The sequence below is a fragment of the Aotus nancymaae genome, unplaced genomic scaffold (genome assembly GCF_030222135.1).
Source record: "Aotus nancymaae isolate 86718 unplaced genomic scaffold, 86718_ANA_hifiasm-v0.15.2.pri h1tg000002l, whole genome shotgun sequence".
In the NCBI taxonomy this organism is placed as follows: Eukaryota; Metazoa; Chordata; class Mammalia; order Primates; family Aotidae; genus Aotus; species Aotus nancymaae.
The window spans coordinates 1,637,937-1,659,938 of record NW_026988413.1 but is presented as its reverse complement, the minus strand read 5'-3'; the positions used below and the strand labels follow the sequence as shown (position 1 = coordinate 1,659,938).

The following is a 22,002-nucleotide window of genomic DNA, read 5'->3' as shown; positions in this document are numbered from 1 at the left end:
GCAGGTTCAGATGCAGGTAAACCAGCAAGGGCCCCCTGGGCCGCGTCACGGTGTCTGTTAGAGGCGTTTACTGCCTCTGGGGCACAGGTGGTGTGAAGACTTCGGGGACAGGTGGGGGACAGCACAGTGAACGTTTTAAAGGCGATGGCACGTTACGCCAGAATGCCATGAACATTCTTGGTCCTTGGAGAATAAACAGGTTGGAAACAGACCCACTTATGTCCACCTCTCCAATTTCCCATTCCTGACTCAGGCTGTAAAGCATCGAGGGCCCCTGATGACAGAATGGATGCCAGGCCCCAGGGGTGCACCCCAGCGTGAGGGTGGGAGGCCCTCCGGCTCGGTCAGGACCGTGTGTGTGTGCATGAGGCTGCATGCACGTGTGACAGTGGAGCCTGCGTGCACGTGCGTAATGTGAGCGCGGATGTGCCCACATGCATAACATGAGCGTAGATGTGACCACATGCCCACGTGTGGAATCAAGCAGGCTTCACTGTCAGAACAAATGGTGAGTGGTTCCACCTTGAAAGACCTTTCGCCTTGGGCAGAGGAGTTTGCTGGACACGGCTCAGCCTCTGAATGTTGCAAATGTGGATGACCTCTGTTCTGCTCCTCCAACTCCCCACTGTGTTCCACGCTTCGGGGTGCACTCTATGTAAAGACTGAACTCAGCTTCTGCAAGTCCACACACGTCAGTCGCCAGGGGTTGCTCATTTTTCCTCAAGAGACCAAGCACACCAAAAACGGCACAGTAAAACCAGCAAACCCCAAACCCACACAGCCGGGTACCCTGTAAAAACGTGTGCTGGGTTGAGGAAATGCAGTGTCAGAAGTCAGTAGACAGTAGTGACTCGTGGACAGCTGCTCAGCCCCTGGCTCGTGGACAGCTGGTCAGTCTCTGGCTCGTGGACAGATGATCAGCCCCTGCTCTGGCAAAATGCAGTCATAACCCCTCTGGCTAAGAAATGCTCCTAGCGAGTGAGTTCGTGGCTACGGTGGCCTCGACCTGCTTCCCCACTCCTGAAACTCCTGTCTCTATCTCACGGTGTATGTCAGATATCGATTTCTCAGACACGGTGTGGCCGGTGGCCTCGGCAGGCCTGGGGAAGGTTTCACTGTAGTTTCGTATCTATGCCAGCCTCCGCCTTGGGCTCGATCTATTTACAAAAGCCACAGGCAGTCAAGGACGCGTGCAGTGTAGACGCAGGGTGTGGCATGGGTTAGGACTTTATTTACAGAGGATTGTGCACTTGTATTATTACACGCAAAGCATCACAAATAGGCAAAACCACGACATGTTGAACACAAGAGCCCATCCGGTTGACCTAAGATGTAGAGCACGGGTTATTCAGGAAGGTGACACAGCGCCCCGTTGGACTCCATCAGAACAGAGCGCCAGTGAGCAAAAGGTCTCCAACAGTAAGAAGAGTTGATACTATAGACACTTCAACAACAGGAATTCACTGGAAAGAACGATTAGTGATACAAACCGACCCCGTCACCGGGTGAGAGCACACCGTCATGCAAACCACAGCAAGCGAGGTCAGAGGTCGTTAGAGGCTCAGAAAAGGGGCTCCCACAGTGCCCCGCAGTGCAGTCACAGTTTCCAATGATCACTTTTGTGACTATGCAACTGGGCTCATATTACTAGCTGCAACATCACAAAAATGACACTGGCCACCGCTAATTAGCTGGCAAGGTAAGGGTTTGTCCATTTTACCGTGAGCAGCGTTAGTGCATGTCATGGCACAAGACGGGAGAGGGTGATACAGAGAGAGAGAGAGAGAGAGAGAGAGAGAGAGAGAGAGAGAAGGTCTTAAAGCAAAGCCCTCACATGTGATGCTAATTATCTCTTAGCAGTTTCTCTTTAAAGTGTAAATGTGCTCCCTCTGGGCTCCAGAAATATTTAATTACACATCTCGGTGCCTGGCGAATGCGCCAGGCCAGAGTGAGAATGCCTTGTGTATTGTTCGACGATAAGAAACCCTGGAGCATGAAGATGGCCGGTGTCTTCAGAAGCGGCCTCACCTTCTCGGTCACTGAAATTGGGGTGGCTATTTTATAGAGAAAATTGGCTACCCGAAATGCGTGTCCAAGTGTGAAGCTTTCTGAAAATGCGGTCATCCAAACCCACTGTCCGGCTAACACAGGGAAGGCGGCCTTGGCTGAAATGCTGGACAGTGCCCAGTGAGGCAGGCAATGAAAGCTTCCTACTCTGACGTGGCTTTCCAAACCGTGTCTGGGGCTCATTAGCTTTTGAATTTAACAAAAACCTTCTTAGGCTGTATCTCCTCAGACCCTGGAGCGAGGGAAATCTGGGAATCCAAGTCTTCTTTGTGATGCATCGTCAACACAGAGGGCTGATGATGTATATGCTCCGGTCCACATGTGGATATGGACGTAGCGACGTGCCCATGTGCATGTATGTGCAAACACACCGGAGGAACACAGAGACGGGTGTGAAGAGGAATTGCCGTCCTTGTGGCTACATCCATTCTGCCAGGAATGACTGTGTTTGGAAGACTCTACTTCAGGAAATTATGTAAGATTGCTGCATAGTATGTCTTTAGAAGTAAATCTGTATTGAGAAAATGTGCGTAATGGCCGGGAAGTCGGGGTGGGCGAGGAGGGAATTGTGTACAGTAGCTGTTTTGGGGTCTGCGTCCCGGGGTCGGGGGTAACGCGGGCGGGGGTCACTGAATGTGCTATGGCTGTGACACCAGATCCCTGTGTCTCCTTGGAGAGGCTCTTTCATATGCTATTGATTCAAATTGCAAAAAACCGTATTTTGCTTTTCAGCATAGACTAAAAGGCAAAAGAAATATTATCATAATAAGAATAAGCTTCAGACTCTGCAATACACAAATTGAAGAATTCCACAGAGAACTCCAAACCCCTTCGTTGTGACAGTCCTGCCTTGTCACCCTCCCTCCAGTTACGTTAACTGTAGACTCAGGATGAGTTTGTTCAGGATCGAGTCGCTGTGTGACAGCGGCACGGCGCCGGATTAAACGCGTTTTGTTCTTACTCTCGTCTCGATACTTATGTATGTTCCTCAACGGGCAGACCTCTGATCAGTTAAATGTAAGATATACTCTATAAGATTTAGAGCTTGGCCATTGATGCGGCTGACAATTTCATTTTCTTTGTGGTGTTTGTTCACTCAGCACCGCTACCTAGCCCGTGTGGCCCAACTGTTTGTCACAATCAAAGCTGTGTCTTACATGCTGCTGCTTTGCACTGTCAATTTCTTCCTGTAAGACAGAGTCTAGCATTCATTTCAACAGTTCAATAAATACGCCCTAAAACCTGACAGTTTACTGGGTGACTGGCTGACTGGGGCAATGAACAAAAAACTGGATTTTAAAAAAATGGTCAGTTTCAAAATAGCCCTAAAAATGTAGATAGCCGTGGGCTAACTGTTCCAGGCTTTCCTCCAAGATGGTCCGGGGTGGCGTCTGGGCCTGCGCTCGCTAAACTGTCCATCCCATGCAGCCAGATGAGAAGCCAAACTAAAAATCTGAGCTTCAGTCATGCATATCTTGTGATGCACACGCTTTAGGGCTCTTGGTGAGTTGAAGAGTCTTATAAAAAATAATGACCATATTTCCACAATTCTAAGACGCCTCTTCCCCCTCACACTTTAATGGCTCTGAAACTGGGAAATCGCTCACAACTAAGGTGCAGTTAGCAGAACCTTCCTTCCCCTCGCTCCCCTTCCCTCCGTGGTGCTGACACAGGGAAGCAGCGGAACCTGGCATCGCTCCCTCCCTGCACGCACGCACTCAGCGCGCACCGCCCCGCCGGCCGGCTGCGCGTCATACCTGCGGAAGTCCAGGAGGGACCGTGCGGAGGAAGGGACTCCCCGGTCATACCAGCTCAGGAAGTGGAACTGGGTCACGGTGCGTGTCTCGCTGGTTCCCAGGTTCTTCAGGTAGAAGCTCCTCACCAGGAAATCCTCGCACCAGATGTGCTCGGAGACCAGGTTCACCTGAGGCAGGAGAGGAGGGAGGGAGACAGACAGGCGTGGATGTCGTGAACCAAACCGCAGGCACTCAGGAGCCCAGAGCGAACTCTGATGAGAGCGGGGGTGCTCTGAAGAGGCCACGTCTTACAGCACAGGCAGGTTCCCTCGGCTCAATGGCCCCTCCCACCTTCCCAATGTGAAGACTTACACTAAAGTCAGCTCCGTGCAGGGTGTGTTGTTTAATGTTATTTAGGGGCTTGACCATCAAATGATTTTCTAAAAAGTTACAATCCAAAACTATCCTACTTTCTGTCTTTTGCATGTCTATGTGATATAGATCCTCAAGAAAAGTAACTGGAGAAAAATTTCACTTTGAAACAAAACCACCAACACAACTACTTGTTCTGCTAAACGGCTCCACTCTGTGAGACTTCGTCATCGACGGTGCCCCTGGAGGCAGAGAGGGTGAGCGAGGCTCGCGGAGGTGCAGCAGGATGTGAGCCTGCGCTCAGGCAGTGCCCAGCCTCCTCCTTTCTGCAGGAACCCCACAGCCACGGCTGCCTGGTTTTGGGTTCACGTTTAAGCCTCTAACAGGCTTCCTGCTGGGGGCCTGGCATTCTCACTCATTTTAATACAGAACGGAACCAAAGCATGCATCCTAGAACTGCTTAATTGCCTGAGCTTATTTAGTTCATTCTTGACGTGGGCAGAAAATCCAGCAACAGAATAAACTTGTCAGCAGGTTATCCTCAAATAAAAAGGTCACATGATCCAGCCCCAAAACTCCACGTAGAGCCACGGGAAGGCCACAGGCTCAGGTGCTGACATCATAGGCAATTAGGATGGCAGGGGTCAGGGTTCGTTTTAAAAACAGACCCTGCTTGAAGGCCTGTTATATGGGATGGGAGCATGCTCTCAGGCGGGTGTTTTCTCTATTCTGTCAGCCTTTGGATTTAGAAAACCTAAAAAATGAAAACCACACCACGTTCCCAGGGTCTGCTTCATGATCACACAGACGTGTGAAGCATCCACACAGGCAGCGTGGCCCTTGGGGGTGGCTCAGCCTCGATCCCTTCAACGCGGGGGGCGTGGACCCTCCCTGCATGGGGCCCTAAGATCCCACTTGGAGGAGGAGCGGGCCCCAGTGCTCCCCGCCCGGTGGGCAGGTCCCGGCCTGGGTGGCTATGGTGTGAGTACCTCGTAGATGTGGTACAGGTTGGAGCCTTCATCCGGCCAGTAGTGGTAGCATTGCCGGATGCCGTTCTCCGCGAGGGGCGTCAGCATGACGATCACCACGCAGCCGCTCTCCCACACCATCTGCGGACAGAGAAGGCCCGTGGTTGCGGTGTGACCATCTCGTCACCGCGTGACATGTGTCGTTACTGCACTCAGAGGCACGACCCACATGTACTCCATCCACAGGACACTGATTTCATTTTGGTCAGACACGTCCACTCCGTGGCTGCCTGAGCGTCTCTGAGTGTGCTGGCTCATAGCTTGCACGTTCCATGAAATATTAAAAACCTAGCGAATTTATCCCACACTGTTTAGAGCTTCCTCTGTTCTAGGTTCAGCCATGTGGCTTTCCAGCTTTTGATCTGTAAAGGAAACTTTCTATAACAAACACATCACAGCCAATAGGCGGGCACTTCCCGAGGTGGTGTGAGCAGAAGCTGGCGGACACCCTGGCTTGCTGTGGCTGGCATAATTCCGCACACCTAGAGAAGCGTGTTGCTTCGTGAGACTGCTGTCCTGTCAGAAGCGGCCTCCGAAAGGCTTCTTTTCAAAGTACGTCACAGAAAGTAACACTGCCCTGCTGGAATTTCATTGGTTTACACAGAAATATCACAACACTGTTCGCATTAAAGAAAATCCCAAATTGATTTACTAATTCTTATTAGCCACACTGAAACACAATAAACACACATAAGCACATTTAAACACAGAAATCACAAAGACACAAAGTCCTCCGACTTCGTTTCTTTGCACACACAACTGGCTACTTGTGGCTGTAAACCTCCATATTAACATTTACAGCCTAATTACCCAAAACCATTAATCCTGTGGGCGCACTGACGTGGCATTTGTAGATTTTTATTAGCATATAAAATTACAGAGGAAGAGGGGTCTGCTTTTTCTGCAATGGATTACATTAACTCGGCAGAAATGTTTATAAGCAACTGCATTTAGATGTAAATTTGGTGTCCAAGAGAGTTTCTATTTCTTTTAAAAACAGATATAAAAATCCAATTAAGATCTTGTTATTGGAGGAGGCCAGGAGCAGCTCTGTTGACAGAGGCCGAGCGGGAGGCCCAGCTCCCTGGAAGAACAGTGACCTCCCGCCGTGGGCCACCATCATGGCTCCGCCCAGGTCAGGAAGACGGCAGCTAAACAGGAGGCGGCCCAAGCTGGACAGCGGCCCAGAAAAGGACGTGAAGAAAATGGAGCTGCTGTCACAGAACCACAGGCAGCAGAGGAGAAAAACGAGGCCAGTGGCAGAGAGACCACAGAAGTGGATTTGCTGACCAGGGAGCTCAAGGACTTGGAGAGGAAGAAAGCTGCTGCTCGAGCCTCACTGGCGTCCTGGCCTCTCACCCCAACAGTACCGACGTTCACATCATCGGCCTCTCACTCACCTTTCACGGTCGACAGCTGCCCAGCGACACCAAACTGGAATTAAACTCAGGCCGTCCTTACGGCCTCACTGGCTTAAACGGAATTGGAAAGTCCGTGCTGCTCTCTGCAATTGGGAAACGTGAAGTGCCCATCCCTGAGCACATCGATGTCTACCGTGTGACTCGAGAGATGCCCCCTGGTGACGAGACACCCCTGCAGTGTGTGCTGGATGCTGACACAGAGCGGGCCACGCTGGAGAGGGAGGCAGAGCGGCTGGCTCATGAGGACGCGGTGCATGAGAAGCTCGTGGAGCTCCACGGACGCCTGGAGGACTGGACGCCGACGAGGCAGAGACGAGGCCTCGTGGATCTCGCACGGACTGGGTGTTGCACCTGCCATGCGGCGCAAGAAGCTACGAGGCTTCAGTGGGGGCTGGAGGATGAGGGTTGCCCTTGCCAGAGCCCTCTTCATCCGGCCCTTCATGCTGCCCCAGATGAGCTCACCAGCCACCTGGACCTAGACGCTTGCATGTGGTTGGAAGAAGAACTACACTTTTCAGTGCATCTCGGCCCTCGTGTCCCATTCCCAGGACTTTCTGGATGGTGTCTGTACCAACATATTCACATGCACGACAAGAGACTGAAGTATTACGTGGGTAATTATGATCGAATGTGAAGGCACGGCCAGAGCTGGAGGAGAGCCGGGTGAAGAGGCCTCGCGGGGGCAAGCTCGGACTGCACACATGAACGACATTGCGAGGTCTGGGCACGGCAGGCCCAGGGCAAGGAAAAGACACTACAGAAAACGACGGCCTAGGGACTGACAGAGAGGGTCGTGGGCGACAAGACGCTGTCATTTTATTTCCCACCATGTGGCAAGATCCCGCCACCGGTCATTATGCTGCAAACGTGAGCTTCGGGTAGACACAAGATGGGCCTTGCCCCTCCAATCATCTCGAATTTGGAACTGACCCTGACACACGAGCGGCCCTGGAAGGGACCATGGGGCAGGGAAGTCAACGCTCCTGAAGCTGCTGACTGGAGAGCTACTACCCACGGACGGCAGGTTCCGAAAACACTCGCACGTCGAGGTAGGGAGTGCCCATCGGCATTCACTGGAGCAGCTGGACGTAGAGCTCTCGCCTTTGGAGTACACGATGAAGCCCCACCCAGAGATCAGGAGAAGGAAGAAATGAGGAAGGTCACTGGGCGACACGGTCTCACCGGGAAACAGCAGGTGAGCCCGATCCGAACGCGTCAGACGGGCAGAAGTGCCGGGTGTGTCTGGCCTGGCTGGCCTGGCAGGACCCCCACACACATGCTGTTCCTGGACAAGCCCACCAATCACCTGGACGTTGAGACCACGGACGCCCTGGCAGATGCCATCAATGACTTTGACGGTGGTATGATGCGGGTCAGCCGTGACTTCAGACTCATTCAGCAGGCTGCACGGGAAGTTTGGGTCTGTGAGAAGCGGACAATCACCATCCTGGCTTACAAGGAACACCTCAAGTCCAGGCTGGTGGATGAGGAGCCCCAGCTCACCAAGAGGACCCACAACGTGTGAGCCCTCTACCTGGGCTCGGGTCAGGAGCTCCATCTGGGAACTGACAGCTGCTACCCCGACCAGCTGCTCAGGACAGGACCTGGGCTGCACTCCTGCACTGCTGCAGTACTGCTCCCCCAGCCTCTCCCCTGCCCCACAACCTGCCTTAGCTGCACTCTCTTATCTACAGCTGGACAGTTCCTGTCCGTTTCCCATCCTCCTTCCAGTTACTTCTGTCCGTGTCTGGACTCGGCTGGCTGTTCCCTCCAGCCCCTTGCTGCTTACCTTACTCTGAGTGTGATGCAGTCGGAGGCACCTGCGGGTTAGCCCAAGGGCCTAAGCCTGGATTTGGCCCTCGGAGGAGCTTAGGATCCTAGTTTTCTGGGTTTTGGTGATGTTGGAGGAATGCCCACCACCCCCATTCCTTTTTGCTTCTGGTTTGGAGCTCTGGATCAGGACCTTCATCCTGGTCAGTTTTTAAATAATTATTTAACAGTGTAACTTTCAGACCTGTGTGTCATCTACAAAGCGCCCAATAAAGAAAGAGGAAGCCATGGTCCCTACCTTCAAAAACAGAATCTTGTTATTTTAAAAACACACCAATCTCAAATATAAAATGCTGTCATCACGGTGCGTGTTACTGAACTCCCCCTTTACATTTTAAAAATCAGACACGTGTGTGACATTTTCCACTTTTAATATTATTTATGTTCTCATGGGGCTGAAAGAGTCAATATCTTTGGGCACGTCATTGTGTATCACGTACGTCCGAAGCTGACGGAACCAACCAGAACATTTGCGAAAAGCCCACAAATAAATACTAATTATGCTCAAACTCACACACTTCCTTTTTCCTTAGCGCCCATCCAACGCAAGAAGAGAATTCAACGCATGTCTCTGATGCAAAGCTTTTCAGCCTTCCTAACCTGCTCCGCCAAATCAGGGCTTCCATCACAGAACGATTTAATGCGCCTTTGGAAGGTAGAGAAGCTCATGGAAGCCATTATGAAAATGAGGAAAAACACAGATTTTATGAGCGTAATAAAAATACAATGATCTCGACCATAAACTAATCACGCGGCGCTTGGCTCCTGACGCCCGAGTGTGTCGTTACGGAGCCCCGTGGACTGGGGGAGTTGCGTGGTCTGGAAGCCGCACTCACGGGCTCCTGCGTCCACACTTCATGACGGGGCGCCTTCGCGGCTCTCTGAAGATTTGGCTAAGATTAAATCCAAATGAAACTTAATTTAAACAAACAATCCCAAAGGCGCTCTGGGGAATAATATTTCTTTTTAGGTCACCGTGTATAAAAGCAGAGAGGGGAATTTACTAAATCAAACAAATAGGCAGCCCAACTGGGTAGCAATATTACAAGCTGTTCGCGGATCTGACCACATTGTCTTGTGTTCCTTGGAATCGGTACATAGCAACCCAACCAGGAGGAAAGCTGTGCGGCGTCTCCGTTTCCGGCTTTTGGCTGCCGCGCCTGACCAGTTAACCTCAGAATCCACTGCGGAAAGTGAATTCAGAATATCAGTAAGAATCCCAGTCAAGCCAGGTTCCGTTTCCAGTCGGGGAGAAGTTTCACGAGGCTTTTTCCTTGACTCGGTCTCTGTTCACAGGTGACACACAGGAAGTGTCAGCCCCTGCCACCTGTGCATATGACCTCATTTGGAAACAGGATTTTTCAGACGTAATCAAGTTAAGATTGGTTTGTGTCACAAATCTTTGAGAAATCTAAAACTGTCTCTTTTAGGAGGTAAATAACAACACAGGGTCTTTATTTAATCTTAATGCAGGTCGTCGGAATGGCAGTTTACAAACTGTATTGTTGAATTCCGGAAACGGCCATTTTTAGTGCTTCCTGTTTGGTGAAGGATAAGAACTCAGCACCCGTGGCCACCTGCTCACCTGTGGCCACCTACTCACCTGAGCACCTGTTGTGTGTCAGGCCCTTGGCTGGAGGTGCTGAGGGGACAGACCCCGACAGAGGCCGATGGCAGAGTGTCCCTGGGGGTCTGTCCCTGGGTGCTGTGGCATTCCAGAGCCACCCATGACGCCCTCAGACTACATAGTAACAGCCTGGGATCACTCTTCCTAGAGAGGAAGCAGACACCACCATCCCTGGATCGAACCAAACGCCACCAACACGGCCAGAAAATGAGCCTTAAGAGCTGGATCCCAGGCGTGGGCGGCTGCACCACGCTTTGGAGGGGAATGGACACTCCCCTGTTTTACGAGCTTCTTCTCCTGCTCCTCGGTGTCCCCTTGATGGCTGCAGATGTGCCTGCTCGGTGGGCCTGGGGCAGGGAGGGGAGTGAGGCTATACTTTGCTGTTTATCATTCCAGCAGGAACGGTGGTGCTCAGCCCAGTGGTTCTCAGAGATCACCCAACATGGGTTAAAGGCTGCCGCCGCCAGGCTCTGTGAACCACACCCATCCTGACTCGCCAGCAGGGACCCAGCAGCACACAACAGGGGCAGCAGGTGGAGAAGTTCAGTAATTTGGGCAGGTGACCAGAGAGCAGGAAATGCAGACTTTGGCTGTGATTTGACCCAGCTGAGTTAGTTTATGACTGTAGATTGGAAAACCACATTGCTGTTTGTTACAGGTTCAACGGTGTCCTCCCCACAGCTTACACTGACATCCTAACCCCGGTACCTGTGAATGTGGCCTTATTTGGAAACAGGATCTTTGCAGATGCAACTGAGCCAACGAGGGTGGGTCCCAATTCAATGTGACTGTGTCCGCGGAAGAAGAGGGAAGCACCTCGAGAAGGTGCAGACACAGAGAGAGGCCATGCGCAGACACAGAGAGAGGCCACGCGCAGACACAGAGAGGGGCCACACACAGACACAGAGAGAGGCCACGTGCAGACAAGCAGAGACGGAGTGGCAGAGCCGCCCACGCCACACCCCAATGGCTGGTGGCCACAGACGCTGCGGGAGCCGTGAGGGATCTTCCCCCGCAGGCTTCGGAGAGTGTGACTCTGTCACACCTGGATCTCAGACTTCCAACCTCCAGAACTGCGAGAGGACACCCTCCTGCTGTTTTAAAACAACCAGTTTGCGGCACCGTGTTATGTCAGCCCTAGCCACAGAGGCACCCGGCTCGAGCTCACCTCCCGTTCCACCCACAGGTGTGGAACGACGGCCACGCCACCTACGCTTCAAATCAACATCGACGGAGAGGAACACGGGGCCTCCGCACTCTAGGTCCTTTTTGAGTGGTAAGTATTTAATCAGCAAACGAATAAACAAAAGCCACATAACCCAGCTACAAATGGGCAAGGGATCTGAACAAACATTTCTCCATAGAAGACGGTCACACGGCCAGCAGGTACGTGAAAAGGAGCTGGACGTCCTCGGCCGTCAGCGAAGTGCCAATCAGACCACAGCGCCCTGCACCTGGCACCTGCTGGGATGGCTGCCCCGAAACGAGGACGCCGGCCAGTGCCGGTGAGGGTGTGGAGGAGAGCGATGCTCACACACCACAGTGGCGACGTGAGCTAGGGCTGCCGTTACAGAAGACAGCGTGGAGAGCCTGAGAAAATGACCCAGAGCCACGTACAATCCCGCAGTCCCGCTTCGGGGTGGAGACCTGAAAGAAGTAAAATCAGCGTGCGGCAGGGACGCCTGCGACCCTTTGTCTGCGGCAGAACCATTCACAGCCAGCAAGATTCGGAGCCACCCACGCCCACCAATGGCTAAAGGGTAAGAAAATCTGGCACATACACAACGAAATAGCATTCAGCCTTAAAGAATGCAATCCTGTCATCTGTGACAAGACGGCTGAACCCGGAGGACAGGACGTTAAAGGAAATAAACTGGACGCAGAAGGACACGCACCCCATGATCTCACTTACATGTGGGACCTAAAAAGGAAGAACTCAGGAACAGAGAAGAAGGGGGCTGCCAGGGGCTGGGGGCGGAATGGGGAGCCATTGATCCGAAGGTAGAAAGAAATGTTCAGTTGTAGGACGATGAGCGCTGGAGAACTGGGATTCAGCGTGGTGACTGCAGTTAGAAAGAGTGTTGGGCACGGAGATTTGCCAAGAGGGCGGACGTCAGGCGTCCTCACCACACACAGAGAAATGGTAACTACGCGAGGAGACACACAGTCATTAGCTTGACCGTGGTCCCCATTCACGATGTGTGTGTGTGTTAAAACAGCAGGCTGTGCCCCTGAAATATATATGATTAAAACAACTCAGCTGGACACGGCGGCTCACACCTCTAACCCCAGCACTTTGGGAGGCCGAGGCAGGAGAATCGCTTGAGGTCAGGAGTTTGAGACCAGCCTGGCCAACATGGCAAAACCTTCTTTCTACTAAAAATACAAAATTAGCCAGGTGTGGTGGTGGAAAGCCTGTAATCCCAGCTACTCGAGAGGCTGAGGCAGGAGAATCGCTTGTACCTGGGAGGCAGAGGTTGCAGTGAGCCGAGATCATGCCACTGCACTCCAGCCTGAGTGTCAGAGTGAGACTCTGTCTCAAACACACACACACACACACACACACACACACACACTCTCTCTCTCTCTCTCTCTCTCTCTCTCTCTCTCTCTCTCATTTAAAAAAAAAAAAACTCTTTTGAAGCCCCACTAAGACCTGATTACAGGGAAGATGGTCAATTTGAAATAGCGAAACATTAGAGCTGGATGTGGTGGCGTGCACCGATACAGTCCCAGTGACTCGGGAGGCTGAGGTGGGTGGGAGGATCATTTGAGCCCAGGAGTTTAGGACCAGCCTGGGCAACATAGTGAGATCCCACCTCTGAAAAACAAAACAAAAAGCCAAAACCAAAACCAAAAAATTGAAATGGTGAAACACCAGGCCATTTTCTCTACAAACATCCTTGGGCCCCTTCAGGAGGAAAGCTTCTCCTCCTTCTTAGATCTTTTGTGATGCATCCCTTCCCGCCCGTGTTAGTCTTTCTTTGTTCTTATGTCTTTCCTCTGCCAGACTGTCATCTCTAAAGACCCCATCCTAGTCCAGTTATCTTTTCTACTCTATCCTCCATGGCATCTAACCGATGTTTCATTGAAAACAGCTCACGTTTCTAAGAGGCCGTTTGGATATTTACGTAAAAAAATAACTGAAAGAAATGTTATCAAAGGCCTGCATGGCAGAAGTCCTCCAGGACTTGCTTAAATGTACAGAGAAGTGTTTCGTTTCAAAAAAGCCAAGCGTAGTAACCACGTCCCGCTGCAGTGGCTGCCACGAAGACGCGTTTCCTCCAGAGCAGGTGCGGGGCCCGTGCAGTCCAGCTGCACAGCTCATCTCTGTTGTGAATGGCCTCTCGTGGTCTGAACAAAGGTCCAGCCTTGTCAGGAAGATGTGGCTGGATTTAAAAGGATGAGGAGGCAATTAACAGGAAAACACGCTTTTCACGCCTTAGAAGCTCACCAATGCCTGGAAGTTAAATTGTGTGGTCTGAAACGGATTAAAGAAGAAGAAACAGTGTGTGTGACATCTTTTGCAGGGGAAATCTTCAACCCTGCTCTCACCCTGCCTGGAGGACAGTCCTAAGAAATAAAGCTTTGGATGGCCACAGGGGCTCATGTCTGTAATCCCAGCACTTTGGGAGGCCGAGGTGGGAGGATCACTTGAGGTCAAGAGATCGAGACCATCCTGGCCAACATGGTGAAACTGCGTGCTGGTGCATGCCTGTAATCCCAGCTACTCAGGAAGCTGAGGCAGAAGAATCGCTTGAAACAGGGAGGTGGAGGTTGCAGTGAGCTGAGATCACACCACTGCACTCCAGCCTGGCAGCAGAGGCAGACTCCATCTACAAAAATAATAAAATAAAGAAATGAAACTTCAGCGTTTGTGGCTCTGGTGCCATGAGTGAGTCACGGGCTCCAGGCCACGCTGCGCGCTTTTGGACTTGGTAATATAACCCAACGTGGGTCTGTCCTGGACACTGTGATTCAGTCCATGCCCGACTCATTGTGCATCTATCTGGCTTTTTTTTTTTTAACTAAACAAATCTGTCAGTGTGGGATTCCTTTAGGGATGACATGGTGAGGTGACATAGCTCCCCCCACACGTCAGCAGTGTTGACGGAAAGGCTGCCATGGGAGCAGCGGGAGGAACCCCCCATGCGGCTGTCAGATCGACTCCTGTGCCCCCATCCCAGGGCTGAGGAGCAGCCGCAGCAACCCCTGGGACCTTCTACTGGCAGTATTTCTGCCCAGGAGGAAGAGCAAGCTCTGAATGAGAAGGGCGTGCCACTCCCCTGAAGTCAGGTCCCTGCTCTCTGGGAAAGACTCACAGCCCGCCTGTGTGCAAACAGACCCCGTGTGGGGTGGGGTGGCTACCCGGCCGCGGAGGGGTTCCCACAGTGGGAATGCACTCCCACACATGGACTTCCTCTCCACCCAGCCTTTGTGTGACCCGTAGGTGCCTCTGTGATCAGGCATTGGACCTGCACAGGAAGTCACCGGCACAGGCGTCAGCCGACACCAGACTCACTGTGGCCTCCGCCTGTGCTCACGTCCCCAGTTAAACACGTGCTCGGTCTCCTTCGGGGAGCTGCTGGACTAGGCGGCCTTTTCCAGATCAGGACCTGACACAAATGCTTCACATCCAGTGAAAGCGAGAGAGGAAGAGGAGGGGAGAGGAGAGGAGCAGGGAGGGAGGAGCTGGGCGGAGGCCGGGGACCGTCACACTCAGAAGGAGCAGCAGAGCCTGCTGGGAGCCGTAAGAACCGGTCAGGAAGGAACCTCAGGACCTGTCCTTCCTGCTAGAGTCCCACTTTAAATCCGCATGTGTGTGGCGAGAGACCGACCGGCCATCTTTGCGCTGCCTCAAGCAGAACCATGGACAAGCTTCGGGGTCACAGGTTTCAAACCCCAAATTTAGATAAGGTAATGTGAGAAACAGTTTCTTTCACCTTTAAAGGTGTGTGAATTTATGAATAGAAAAACCTGCAGCAAGACCAGACATTTGAAATCTAACAGTGTCCTGGAAAATGGAGGGCATGTGTTGAAGCCCTCATCTATCATGGAAGCGAAAATCAAGGTTTTCCTAAGAAATTAACTAAGAATTAACACAATTCTTATGTTTCCTTTTAACCAAGTAACGCGCCTTAAAATCAACCCGTCTGTGAGGTAGCGGGTTCTGAAGTCACTTCCTCTGCCAACCTCCCGGGTCTCCCACCGCTGGAGTCAGTGAGATCCACAGATGGTCCCTCTCCCATCAGTCACCGTCTGGGGGTGAACAGGTGATGACCAGGCCTGAGTCCTCACCCCACTAGGGAGCCGCAAGGACTGGGGGACATTCCAGTGCTCTGGCAGCCAGGCCACTTAAGGTAACCACGGACCCAGAGCAGACACTGTGGCCCTAGGCTGCACTTGTCTGATGAGAAAAGAGAGGCTGATGGACACTGGGTCTGTCCTGCACACTCAGGGACCCCACTGCTGGACGCTGGGTCTGTCCTGCACACTCAGGGCTCTTGCTGCTGGAGGCCGGGTCTGTCCCAGACACTCAGGGCCCCTGCTGCTGGAGGCCGGGTCTGTCCCAGACACTCAGGGCCCCCGCTGCTGGACACTGGGTCTGTCCTGCACACTCAGGGCCCCCGCTGCTGGATGCCGGGTCTGTCCTGCACACTCAGGGCCCCTGCTGCTGGATGCCAGGTCTGTCCTGTACACTCAGGGCTCTTGCTGCTGGATGCCGGGTCTGTCCTGCACACTCAGGGCCCCCGCTGCTGGATGCCGGGTCTGTCCTGTACACTCAGGGCTCTTGCTGCTGGATGCTGGGTCTATCCTGCACACTCAGGGCCCCCGCTGCTGGATGCCAGGTCTGTCCTTTACACTCAGGGCTCTTGCTGCTGGACACTGGGTCTGTCCTGCACACTCAGGGCTCTTGCTGCTGGATGCCGGATCTGTCCTGTACACTCAGGGCTCTTGCTGCTGGACGCCGGGTCTGTCCTGGACACTCAGGGCTCTTGCTGCTGGACGCCGGGTCTGTCCTGGACACTCAGGGCTCTTGCTACTGGACGCCGGGTCTGTCCTGCACACTCAGTGCCCCCACTGCTGGAGGTCAGTTCATCTTGGACACTCAGGGCCCTGCCGCCCACATGCCGAGGGAAGCTGAAAATGGCTGTGAGTTGCTAGGGGCCGTGAACCAGCTCAGGCTGAGCACATACCATCTATGGAGGATTTAAACGTTTTTAAAAATTAGGTGGTGTGGGACCATCCCCTCCACTGAGGCCTGGCTGGGGTCATCTCTGGATGCTCTGAGGTTTGGTTGCTGGTGGTGCTGATGGCAATGCCCACAGTGGTCATCCTGGGCTGATCAAGAAAGATGCCCAGAGACAGTGCATGGTGCAGAGTCCAGGCCTGCCATCTTCCCACCTGCCCTTGCCTGGACCAGTGCAGTGGCTGACACATCAGACAGGCAGATACACAGACAGACAGGCAGACAGGCAGGCAGGGAGACAAGACAGGCAGGCAGACACAGACAGGCAGATAAGACAGGCAGACAGGTAGGCAGAGAGACAGGCAGGTAGACAGACAGGCAGACAAGACAGGCAGACAGGTAGACAGGCAGATAAGACAGGCAGACAGGCAGACAAGACAGGCAGGTAGACAGACAGGCAGACAAGACAGGCAGGCAGACACAGACAGGCAGACAGGCAGACAGGTAGGCAGAGAGACAGGCAGACAGCCAGACAAGACAGGCAGACAGGCAGACAGGCAGACAGGCAGACAAGACAGGCAGACAGGCAGGCAGACAGGCAGGCAGGCAGGCAGACAGGCAGGCAGACAAGACAGGCAGACAGGCAGGCAGGCAGACAGGCAGACAAGACAGGCAGACAGGCAGGCAGGCAGACAGGCAGACAAGACAGGCAGACAGGCAGACAAGACAGGCAGACAGGCAGGCAGGCAGGCAGACAGGCAGACAGGCAGGCAGGCAGACAAGACAGGCAGACAGGCAGGCAGGCAGGCAGACAAGACAGGCAGACAGGCAGGCAGGCAGACAGGCAGGCAGGCAGACAGGCAGACAAGACAGGCAGACAGGCAAGCAGACAGGCAGACAGGCAGACAGGCAGACAGGCAGACAAGACAGGCAGACAGGCAGGCAGGCAGACACAGACAGGCAGATAGGCAGGCAGGCAGACAAGACAGGCAGACAGGCAGGCAGGCAGACAAGACAGGCAGACAAGACAGGCAGACAAGACAGGCAGGCAGGCAGACAGGCAGACAGGCAGGCAAGCAGGCAGGCAGACAGGCAGACAGGCAGGCAGGCAGACACAGACAGGCAGACAGGCAGGCAGGCAGGCAGACAAGACAGGCAGACAGGCAGACAGGCAGACAAGACAGGCAGACAAGCCACTGGTGCCCGTGGTGGGCACCCCTGCATGGTGCCAGTCAGCTCTCAACTGTCATTCTTCTGCGTTTTGTCCTTGCCACCACTGGCTGGCAAGCAGTTTGGAAAGAAACACCTTTACATTCTTTGGGTCTTTCACAGTTCCAAGTTCAGGTTTTTTTAACCACTGTAAAACTATGGTCTATGGATGCCAATAACAAAAAGCTGTATTTACGTCAAGTCTATCCATTTGGAAATGAGAAAACATATCCCCCAGCGGAGCCTTCGTCACAGAACACTTTAGAAAGCAGAAACTAGAAATCGATAGTGCACCTCTTTCTTGGTAAAATGTTGATGGGTAATAAGAGTCTCACACATCCGACGCCAGTGGGACACCTGCTGACTTCAGCGAGTGCTTTGCACGCTCCCTGGGGGTCGGGGGAGCTGCTTCGTGTCTATTCTGTCCTGAAAGGCAGCCTGTTGGTCAGACAGGTGAGGCGAGGTGAGACACTCGGGTCTTCCGCTTGGCTGAGCCTCCCAGGTGGGCAACCAGTTCCCACGGTGGCTGCCCCAGCGCCAGGGCTCCAGGGCCCTGACCTTCCACGTCACGTCTGCAGCCACCCACTCTGCACCTGATCTTGACAGGCCACGCTGCCCATATTTCTGGCTTAGAAACAACTGTTGTGTGTCTATCTCCCGGGCACAGCCAGTGCTTGGCGGTGACACACAGAGGCCACCTCTGGAAGAAGAGCACATAATTCTGCAGCTCTTTCTAAAAGAAGGCAAGGAGGGATGGCGGGTGGCCGACTTGCCTCGGTTGACATGAGCCACGTGGCACCGGGTGTGGTGGAAGGCGACGGGCCGCAGGCAGGTGGTCATTGCCCGTGCCCTTTCCCTGCCTCCCCAGCAGTCCTGACCCTCCAGCTACAGTCCTGCCTGCAGGGGCTTCTCCGTGACGACATCCTGTGCCCTCAGGACATGGCTGGCTCGGGGACCCTGTGGTGCCCCATCCCTGAGAAGCGGCAGCCCTCGCTTCCCTATGGGGAAATCCCAGGACCTGGAGAAAGTGTCATTTTATCTCCAGGGTCTGAGGAGTCTGACTTTCACCTATTCTGTGCCTTGAGACTAAGCACAAGTGTATTTTTGTAAGCAGTGCCTGCTCGGGAAATGCTGTCACCACAGCCAGATCTTCCTCTTTTCTGTTTACGGAGACGTGTTCATGAATGACCCCTGCCCCATCACGGTGCCTTCTTCATTGGCAAGGAGCGTGTGTGGTGGAGAGACACCATGGCGCTCCCCGTATCTGGGTCTGGAGTGGGCTCCCCGCAGCCGTGTGGACCCGGCTGGGTCCTTATGGCTCTCTGGGCCACAGTTTCATCCTGGGTAGAACTGGGCTCACTCTGTATATCTCTGTGTTAATTGTAGTGAAATATCCATCACAGAGAGTTTACCATTTGTGAGTGTAGAGTGCAGCGGCAGTAAGGGCCTGCCACCGCTGTGGAACGTCACCTGCACCACGCTCTTCAGAGCACTTTCATCCTCCCCAATGGAAACCTGGCCCCACCAAGCCCACAATCCCCTCCCTGAGCCCCTGGCCACTGCCCGTCTACTTTCTGTCTCTAGGAGACTCTGACACCTCTGAGACCACACGTAGGTGGAATGAGGGGCTTGCGATGGCCTCACGGCAGGGTCAGCGGCTCGGCCAAATGAGATCCCATATGGAGGGTGCCTGCCCTGGATGTGGCACCAATCAGTAAGTGTGGCTTCCTTTCTTCCCAGCCTGCACGCGGATGTCCCCCTCCACACAGGTGTGTGTCTGCCTGTCACTCAAGGTGGCTCCATTTGACAGGTGGGAGGTGTCTTTGCAGATTAAAATAGACCTAGAAAAAGGCTCTCTGAAGTACCCAGGGCCGCGGGGACCGAGGAGTGGACAAGGGGGCTCTCCCTTCTCCTCTCGCCTTCTTTCTAGATATTCAGCCTCCGCAGGCAGCATGTGGACAGCAACCAGTGCTCAGAGCCTCGGGGTGTCAAAGGCTGGGTGCCGGGCGTTAGGCTCCTTATTTAGAAGCATTGAACAAAATAGCAAAACCTCACAAAGCCAGACTCATGTTCCTAATTTTAAATTTATTAAAATATGATGAACCCTCCTTGAGATCTAAAGAATAGTCTCAGGATTGTTTAGAAAAAGTGCTATATACCACACAGCCCAGACGCCAGCTGAGACCAAGTTCCTGCGTGACGTCTGGGCTGACAGCGGTGCGTGGATGGAAGAGGGAGCTTGTGGGTGGCATTCTGCGCGGAGGACGCCTTTTCCTACCTCACCCCAAACCGGTTCTCTTCTTCTGCACTTCCAGTATTTCCTGCGGTGATTTTCAAAACTCTCACCCCGCTGGCTGTTTCCACCAAGCTCTCTGGCTTATTTTTCTTTTGCGTTTTGAATGTCAGCGCCTTTTCAAATTTATGATCCCAGGATGAACACCATATTCCAGACACGATCCCAGAATGACCAGCAGAGAGGAGAGTGGAAATGTTTCTAACATCTTGATCTGACTTTAGTGTAGCACAAGGTTGTCCCACGCTTACAGTATTTTCTTTCCATTCTTCCTTTAAAATTATTCCGCACTTAGATGACAAAGCAACACCCTCACCCCAGAAGGGGTGTTGCTTCCTTGAGGTATGCTTTATTTCTGGTCCCGTTTACTGCTCACTAGTACGCTGGTTTCTGAACTGTAACTCAGACTTCCGCAGACCCTCTGAGATGGTGTAAGGACCAGGAATTGAGCTGAATGGCTTGGAGGGCACCTGCAGCAAGGGATTCATTTAAGGTACATCTTCGTTTAGGTAATGAATTTGTTTTTAGGAATTTCTTGATGTAAGTCAAAGTTTTGGAAATCAAATTCTTGAAATGCATCCAGTGTATGTATAGAGCTGGTTTAGCGCAGGAAAGCGCCGGTGTGTGGCGAGCGGCGACCCTCTGTGGATTTCCCTAAACAGTCCGGGCTTTGCTCACAGCCGCAACAGCGCAGACAGAGACGCTGTGGGCCCTGCGGGGGGAGAGGTGCAGGGAGGCCGCTGGAAGTTGGGCTGATGGGGCCTTGTGGTGCTGTGCTGGGGTGTTGAGATTTACTTAGGGTAGTTGGTAACTGTCAACACTGGGGAAGTGGCTGGTGCACTTGGAGTGGCCTCCATGCCCCGGGCTCCCTGAGGGGACTTCCCCGAGCTCCTCTTCCAGCCTCCTCCTTTCTGGACCCATGGGCCCCCGTGCAGCGTTTCTTGCTGAAGACCTTGCGGCTCTCCCGGCTACTCCGCTTCTCCTCCTCTGCCTCCCAGCCCCCCAGTGACCTCCGAATGGACTCCTGCCACGGCCCCTGACTCATCATCAGGTCTTGTGGGTGCCAATGAGCTGCTTGGAAAGGGTCTTCTTTCTTCTTAGCCATTGTACTGGGTAGAATAAGGCACCTCCGAATCTGTGTCCACCTGGAACCCAGGAATGTGTCTTATGTGGAAATAGGGTCTTTGCAGATGTGGTCAGTTACAGTGAGGTCACACAGGCCAGGACGAGCTGCAGGTCCTTCCAAGGGGAGGGAAATTTGGACCCCGACACAGATCCATGGTGGGGAAAGGCTGCGTGACAGGGATCGGAGATCAGGGGGACGCTTCTGCCCCCGAGGAGCGCAGGGGCCTGGGGCGGACATGGCTGTCTTTCCCATCATGGCCTTTCTCACTTAACCCCACGTTCACTCTCACGCTTTCTTCCTGGAGTTTGCTGAATACTGACTGAAAAGAAACACCTGTGGACCCACCCCAAGGAGGAGCGTCAGACCAGCACTCAACAGCCAGCGATAAAAGGAAGGGGCTTTGGGACCATAACCTTCGGTCTGTGTCCGGATCCTTTGTTGGCATCAAGGAAAGGTCCAGACGGGGGTTTCGGGAGGAGACGCTCACTCCCACTCAGCCTATTGACTTCGTTACCACCAACTTCACGTTTCAAATCCAGGTTTGTCCTTAAAAATGCACATTACCATGGGTTTAACAAAGTTCTGCCTTCCGTGGGAGGTTTCAAAGACTGGTGTTGCCTCCTCTGCCTGTATCCTGCTAAGCTAGTGAGGGCAGAGGGAACCCTAACACATAGCTGGGGGCATCCCATGCCACATATAAATAAGCACGTTTTGGGTAACGGGTTGAGGTGGATGAAAACTCGGTGGTCTTGGGACTCCGTGGGTATTCCTTGCCCACCCTCCAGTTCCGAACACTCTGTCCGTTTCCCTGAGCGTGCGCAGCAGGGGCATCCCTGGGTGGGCCCTGGGGCTCCGTGGTACTGGCAGTGCTGGGACGGATGTGTCCATGCTTCTGTAAGGCAGGTGTGTGCCAGGCAAGGAAGAGCTTCCTACCACGACACTGTCCTGAAATGATCACCCCAGGGTGCTGTCTTCCCTGGGACAGGCGTGTCTTACCGGGCTGGGCGAGTGCCCAGCTGTGATGAGGAGGGACCCAAGTGCCCCAGGGTGCTAGGACCAAGAGCCCCCAAAACCATCCAAGCACCACAGGTTTGCTGTGACAT

The 22,002-nt window shown here is 53.3% G+C and overlaps 1 protein-coding gene and 1 pseudogene across 6 annotated transcripts in view; one reads left to right on the top strand and one right to left on the bottom strand.

Moving 5' to 3' along the window:
• The window catches only part of PTPRN2 (protein tyrosine phosphatase receptor type N2), a 1,009,611-nt gene that overhangs the window by 35,580 nt on the left and 952,029 nt on the right, over positions 1–22,002 (bottom strand). For all 6 annotated transcript variants that reach the window (XM_064367217.1, XM_064367124.1, XM_064367043.1 and 3 more), the window contains 2 exons: positions 5,165–5,284; positions 3,825–3,991 (listed from right to left, as the gene is read on the bottom strand). In XM_064367217.1, the coding sequence (XP_064223287.1) occupies positions 3,825–3,991; positions 5,165–5,284 (287 nt within the window). The remainder of the gene's footprint in view (positions 1–3,824; positions 3,992–5,164; positions 5,285–22,002) is intronic.
• Positions 5,339–8,149, top strand: LOC105712291 (ATP-binding cassette sub-family F member 2-like; annotated as a pseudogene).